This window comes from Eublepharis macularius, chromosome 7, assembly GCF_028583425.1.
Source record: "Eublepharis macularius isolate TG4126 chromosome 7, MPM_Emac_v1.0, whole genome shotgun sequence".
Lineage (NCBI taxonomy): Eukaryota > Metazoa > Chordata > Lepidosauria > Squamata > Eublepharidae > Eublepharis > Eublepharis macularius.
Window position 1 is genome coordinate 4,198,481 of NC_072796.1, and position 7,454 is coordinate 4,205,934.

The 7,454-nt window shown below is 44.7% G+C and overlaps 1 protein-coding gene across 1 annotated transcript; it reads right to left on the reverse strand.

Moving 5' to 3' along the window:
• Positions 1-635: 635 nt before the first annotated feature.
• Positions 636-6,579, reverse strand: LOC129333462 (protocadherin alpha-3-like). The gene is made up of 2 exons (XM_054985151.1): positions 4,242-6,579; positions 636-655 (listed from the first exon to the last, which is right to left on the reverse strand). The coding sequence occupies exons 1-2, from the start codon at positions 6,577-6,579 to the stop codon at positions 636-638; spliced, it is 2,358 nt and encodes a 785-aa protein (XP_054841126.1).
• Between the last annotated feature and the right edge of the window lie 875 nt (positions 6,580-7,454).

A 7,454-nucleotide genomic window follows, 5' to 3' on the forward strand; every position in this document is an offset into this window, starting at 1 on the left:
GACATATGGGAAGTTACGAAGATGATAACTCAGTATGAATATCAAGAAATCATAATGTTTATAGAGAAGAAAAATAGGTGTATAAGAACTTTGATGTGTAGGGCCTTTTTCTAGTACTGCTATCATTTTTGCTTTTTTATTTATTTTAAAAAATCTATCCACTTTGTAAAGTGCCTCCCAGAGTAAGAACAATACAATAACATCATAACAGCAACATAATAAAAACTTCAGAGTACCCTCCCACACCTCTGGTGCCTATCTTACTTTCTTTTACACATCAGACTAAAACATTTATCCTTACCCAGGCTTTTAAGTCAAGAGATCCATCTATTTAGTTGTTCTATGGTCTGCTCCAAACCTGACTGTATCATTTTAGACTGTTCTGTTTGTTTTATGATGCATTTATGCCCTAGTGTGTTATGTTGAATTGTTTTTATTGGTCTGGCCTATTTTTATTGGATTGGCTTGCTTTTATTGTTGGTATTGTTTTACTTGTGAATGCCTTGAGCAGGTTCTGGAGAGGTGGCATAGAAATTTTCTAAATAAAACAAGCCATAGAAACAATCCATGGCCATAAAAATAGCATTAAAATTCAGCAGTCTAAAATGCTATTCTTTTTAATTATTAGACGACCCTTATGCAGGCTTGCCAGTACAAACCTGGTAATCAGCAGGAGACTCACTGGTGGGAGTCATGGAAGATTTCAATTACCCTGATTGTCAGGTTGTGCACTGGGTGCCGCAAGGCTGGGAACCAGCACGCCTGATCCTGACTCTGGGAGGTCATCAGGGACAACGCAGGTTCTCACACAGTGGAAGGAGAGGGGTATACATCACCCTCACTCCCTCTCAGTCCACTCACAGGCCTGCTCAACCTGATGGTGTCTCAGCTGCCTCCCCTTCCTTCTTGCCTTCCACAACCTTCAGCCTCCTTGCCTCCTCCAGGCTCGGTCTTCCTCCTCTCCTCCATCTTCCATGCTCTTCCTCCTTCTAGCTCCTCTCTCACTCTGCCAAACTCCATCATCCTCCTTCTCCCCCTTCCTGCTCCTAACTCACCACACTTCGTGAACTTCTCTTATATCCCTTCACCCATTCCTGGCTCCACCTGCCAGCCACACCCCCAGCACCCTAGCCACAGCCTTGGCTGTCCTAGGCAGCCACACCTGTGGTTGCTTTGCTTTCAGCCCCACCTGGTTCTGGCTGATTCCTTCTAGCCTGCCTGCAGGCTGGGGCATGGCCCTGTGCTGCCCTTCCTCTACTGCAGGTTGCTGGCTGCTAACTGGCAGCCTCTGCTTCCTGGGCTTTCCCTCTCTAGTCTGATCCCCTCCTGGCTGCCCCCACTCTCCATGCTTGGGATCTTAGCTTCCCACCAGAGGGTGGGGCTAGCCAGCTTCCACCTGCCCCATCTAACCCTCTGAGGCTTGGGTGCTTCTTTTCCTCCCTCTGGTGCTGGTGGGCTCTAGCCCTGGGTGTCTGTTCGTGTGGCTGGGAACCTGCCTCCTGGCTGCCTCCCATCCCCTCCTCCCAGCAAGTCTGGGTGCTGAGCCTTAGACCCCGGACACTGATATCTGTTGGAAGTCAAACACAGCTAAAAATGAAAGGACTAATAAATAGCTGACTCATCTTGCTGACAATTTCACCTTCCAGAAGGTGGAGAAGGGAACAAGGGAGTCTACTATCTTGGATCTGATTCATACTAGAGCCAGTTTGGTGTAGTGGTTAAGAGCATGGGACTCTAATCTGGAGAGCTGGGTTTGATTCCCTTCTCCGTCACTTGAAGCCAGCTGGGTGACCTTGGGCTAGTCACAGCTCTCTGGAGCTCTCTCAGCTCCACCCACCTCACAGGGTGTTTTGTTGTGGGGATAATAATGACATACTTTGTAAACTGCTCTGAGTGGGCATTAAGTTGTCCTGAAGGACAGTATATAAATCAAATGTTGTTGTTGTTTTTACTACTACTACTACTACTACTACTACTACTACTACTACTACTACTACTACTAACAGGGAAGAACTGGGTTAACGAGGTCATCCACCCACTACTAAAAAAACCATCCTTAGATAAAAATGATGTAGTCAATTATTGCCCAGTCTCTACTCTATCTAGTAGTAGTAGTAGTGAAAGGTTTATTGTATTCAGCCATAGCCCATTACAAGTCACAAACAACAAACAAAAACAGAAACACAAGCTTGAATAAAATTGATGTGACATGGTCAAAGCATTAAAATTTAAAACTAGATAAAACCATCAAACCATTTCCAGTACCAGGTAGCAGGAAAACTTATAATAATAACATAACATTCAATTTATATACTGCCCTTCAGGACAACTTAACACCCACTCAGAGCAGTTTACAAAGTATGCTATTATTATTATCCCCACAACAATCACCCTGTGAAGTGGGAAGGGCTGAGAGAGCTCTGGAAGAGCTGTGACTGACCCAAGGTCATCCAGCTGGCTTCAAGTGGAGGAGGGGGGAATCAAATCCATTTCTCCAGATTATAGTCCTGCCGCTCTTAACCACTACACCGAACTAGCTCTTATTCATGTTAAGAGTAATTCACCAGTGAAATCAGCTGCCTAGGGATGTGGTGGGTTCCCCCTCTTCAAGAAGTGGCTGGATGAATACTTGTCAGGGATGCTTTAGGCTGTTCCTGCATTGAGCAGGATGTTGGACTAGATGGTCTGTGAGGCCCCTTCCAACTCTATGATTCTATAGGTTCTTCTCCACTCATAAAACAGATCTTCTCCACCTGGAGAGTACCAGTGAATTTCAGAAGAAAATCAGTCTGTGTTTTAGAGATTACAACAAAGCTTTTGACTGTGTGGATCATGAAAAGCTATGGAGAGTTGTAAAGAACTGGGTGTGTCACAACATCTAATTGTTTTGATGCCCAACCTGTACTCTAGATAAGAGGATACTGTTACGACAGAATATGGGGAAACACAATGGTTTCCAGTTGGCAAAGATGTCAGACAAGGATTCATATTATCTCCCTGTCTGTTCAACCTATATGCAGAACACATCATAAGGAAAGCTGGATTAGATCTAGAAGAAGGTGGTGGGAAAATTGGTGGAAGGAACATTAACAATTTGAGATATGCAGATTGTACCATGTTACTGGCAGAAAACAGTGAAAACTTGAAATGACTACTGATGAAAGTTAAAGGAGAAAGCGCCAAAGCAGGATTACAGCTGATTATCAAGAAAACAAAAGTAAGGCCTATCAAGGAATTACAAAACTTTGAGGTTGAAAATGAAGAAATTAAAACTATTGAAAACTTTATATTCCTTGGCTCAATCATCAAACAAAAGGGAGACTGAAACCGAGAAATCAGAAGGAGACAGAGACTTGGAAGGACATTAAAAAAGGTTCCTTAAGGATAAGGATGTCTCTCTGGGGACCAAGATCAAGATAATTCATACTATGATATTCTTCATTACTATGTATGGATGTGAAAATTGGACAGTGAAGAAAGCTGACAGGAAGAAAATTTATTCATTTGAAATGTGGTGTCAGCATTTTTTTGGGATACCATGTGTTACCAAAATACAAATAAGTGGGTACTAGATCAAATCAAGCCTGAATTCTCCCTAGAAGCTAAAAAGATGGAACTGAGGCTATTTGGTTGCATTATGAGAAGACAAGACTCATCGGACAAGACAATAATGATAGGAAAGTGGAAGGCTCTTGGAAAAGAGGAAGACCCAGCATGAGATGGATTGACTCAATAAAGGAAGCCACAGACTTCAGTTTGCAAGACCTAAACCAGGCTGTTAGCAATTGGACATTTTGGAGGACATTAATGCATAGGGTTGCCATAAGTCAGAAATGATGGAACATAGCACGCGCGCGCGCGCGCACACACACACACACACACTTCAACTGAAATTTCTAAATGGGGAATATCTTTAAAATAATGTGGCAAACATAAATTTACACAACCAACTACTAGAGACCTACAGTCAGAACATACTGCAGAAGCATACATATATTGCAAGTTAAGACACTGTCTGAGCTGAGGCAAGGAAGGATGACAATAACCACAACCATTCTTGCAATATACACTAGAGACTTCAACACAGTAAAAATCCTTGCCTCACTGCAACCACAGAAATCATTCTCAGAATGCAGGGAAATTTAATATGCAATTGCTACAAACAGATATGTTAAAAAATGCCAAATGTTTTCTCAAAATTTGACTCACCTGTAGTGACGAATCATAAAGTATTTGCTCCTGTTTCTCGTTCCCTGAAGGAGGAGGAATGTTGGGGCTGAAAACCATGAGGTCGCTCTTGGCACCAGGCTCCCCACTCACCCCTGCCAAGATGTGGCTGTGACGGTTGGAATACGACCAGCTGCCCACTTCACTGGCACACACCAGCGTGGCTGTGCCAGGACCGTACATCATGGCCTCCTTGGCCTGGCTCTGGCATTTCAGTGCCACATACACAAGGATGACCAGCAGGAACAAGCTGGACACAGAGCAGATAGCAATGATCAGGTAGAGGTTGGCGTTGTCTGCCAGGGGCTTTGTGTTCCCTCCCAGCCCAGAGAGGCGGGCATCACTCTGGGCAGCCTGGGCACTGGCCACCAGTGAAACGCTGAAGGTGACTGTGGTTGACAGTACTGGCTTGCCGTGATCCTTCACCAGCACCAGCAGACTCTGGCTGTTGCCGCCCTCTGCCTCCTCCAGAGCACGCGTTGTACTGACCTCTCCACTGTAAAGCCCCACCCGCCACGGGCCACTGGCTGCATCATGCAACTCATAGCACAGCCAGGCATTGTAGCCCGAGTCAGCGTCCAAGGCATGGATCTTGCCCACCATGTGTCCAGCTGCCACTGGGACCTTCACCAGAGTTGCAATATCCTCGTCTGGCCCAGACACTGCCGGTGCATTGTCGTTCTCGTCCACCACAAACACCTGCACGGTCACGTTGCCACACAAGGAGGGCAGCCCCGCATCCTTGGCCCTCACCTGGAACTCCAGCAGCTTCAGCTCCTCGTAATCCAAGGGCTGCAAAGCGTACAGCTTCCCACTCTCTGAGTGCACCGAGATGTAGCTCGACAGTGGCCAGAGCTTCTCATCCAGCCAGTAGCTGACCAAGGCATTCTCAGCCACATCTGGGTCCGAGGCAGACACTGTGAAGATGTGAGCCCCAGGAGGGTTGTTCTCCTTCACAAAGACTGTGTAGGAGGGCTGTGCAAAAGTGGGTGCGTTGTCATTCACATCACCAATGGGCACTACCAGGCTGCTGGTGGCTGAAAGTGCTGGTCTCCCTTGGTCTTGGGCTGTCACAATTAGTCTGTATTCTGACACTTGCTCACGGTCCAGAGGTTCAGCAACTACCATTGAGTAGTAATTCTTAAAGGTAGACACAAGCTTGAAAGGAAGCCCAGGGGGGTGCAGGGAACAGTTCACTTGCCCATTGGCCCCAGAATCCCTATCCAGGACACTAATGAGGGCTACCACCATCCCTAGCGGGGAATCCTCCATCACTGGCACTATCAGAGACTTCAGGGACATCTCTGGGGCATTGTCATTGACATCTATCAGTTCGATCACAACACTACAATACCCAGTCATTGGATTGCTTCCCTTATCACTTGCTTGGACCTGAATTTCATATTGATGATTTTCCTCAAAGTCTAATTTATCTTTTGTTCTTATTTCTCCATTAGCAGAATCTAAAGTAAATATATTTTTTAAATTAGCAGGTGCACGATTCTGAAATGAATATGTAACATCCTTATTTATTCCTTCATCCAGGTCTGTGGCATTTAATTTAATCACCAGTGACCCACTTGGAACATCCTCTGTCATCTGGACTTTGTAAACAGATTGATTAAAGGCTGGTGCGTTGTCATTCTCGTCAAGTACGACAATCACCAGCTGAGCCGTGCCACTGAGCTCTGGTTTGCCCCCATCTGTGGCTGTGAGCAGCAAGCGATGCACAGCCTTGACCTCCCTATCTATGGAGGTCTTTAAAAGGAGTCCTAATAATTTGCTTTCATCATGTCTGCTCTGAACATCAAGAGCAAAGTGTTCATTAGGGCTGACTGTATAGGAAAGGAGAGAGTTTGGACCAATATCTGCATCAGATGCTCCTTCCAGTGGGAAAAAGGAGCCAGGCGTTCTCAATTCAGACACAAGGACTTTCTGTTCCTTTTGGGGGAATGTAGGAGCATTGTCATTTATATCCTTGATCTCTACCTCTATGTGGAAGACCTTCAGAGGTTTATCCACAATCACCTCCAGGTGAATGGCACAAACCGGGTTCTTGACACACAGCTCTTCCCTGTCTATCCTGGAATTAACAAACAAAATCCCATTCTGGACATTCACCTCAAAATAGTCCCCACCACCTTGGGATTCCATCCGGAACATCCGAGGCACCAGCTCACTCACCTCCAGTCCCAGATCCTGGGCAATGCGGCCCACAAAGGTGCCGTGCTGGGATTCTTCCAGCACTGAATAATGGAGCTGGTTATTCCCCATCTTCCAAGTCATGCAGAGAAAGATCAGCTGCAGCAGTTGCCTCCTCGTCAAGCAGCATTGGAGCAAAATGACCACCATACCAATGGCAAGTTTCATTCCAATTTCTAAAAATCAAATCCCCCTCAAATGTTGGAATTAAATGCTGGGAAAACCCCTGTAACTAAACCACTGTATCCATCCTGTTGTCTGACGGTGTCCTTTCTTACTGTACAGCTGGGAGGGGCTTTTGTCTTTGTCTAAAAAGAGCATTTCACTTTTAAGCAGGTAGCGACATCTTGTGACAATTCGTATAAATGCCCTATAAATTTCCTTTCCTTTCCAATGTCATTACTTCCACAATATACCTGCAAGTCTCAAACAGTTATTTTTAATAATGTTTTAGAAAACAATAGCCAATCAATAGATTAGGTGGAGTACTTATTGACATTAAATAGTTAAAAAAATTAAAAAATAAATATATTATTAGATAGTAATACGTTTAGATGAAGGCACTTTCAGTCTTACAAAGCTTGACTGGTCTTACACATGTTTGAACTGATGAGGCATTAAAATGACCACTGTAAAATATCCTTCTTAAATACACATAGGCCGTTTTAGGCTGTCGTTCCGGGAGCTCAGCACGATGTTCCGTGGCTGGTAAGCAGTGTGAAAATGGCCTTAAATACACTTTTAAAACATACCTGACCTTTTCTTACAGCCTTCCGTGCTTTGCTCCTTCACATTCTTTTTCTGTTTACCAGACCTAATTCCTCAAAATGTGGGTTTGTTAAGATATTTTCATCAACGTAAGTTTTCCCTGAGCGAAGGCCAGTATTAATGGAACCATCTAAAATATGACAATCCGTATAATGTTGTTCTGTAATCCTTTTTCCACCTCTATAAACGCCAACAGAGTCCGCTGAGAGCCATTGGATAAAATTAGGAGCACAAGAAGAATCTGGAGCTGAAGAGCT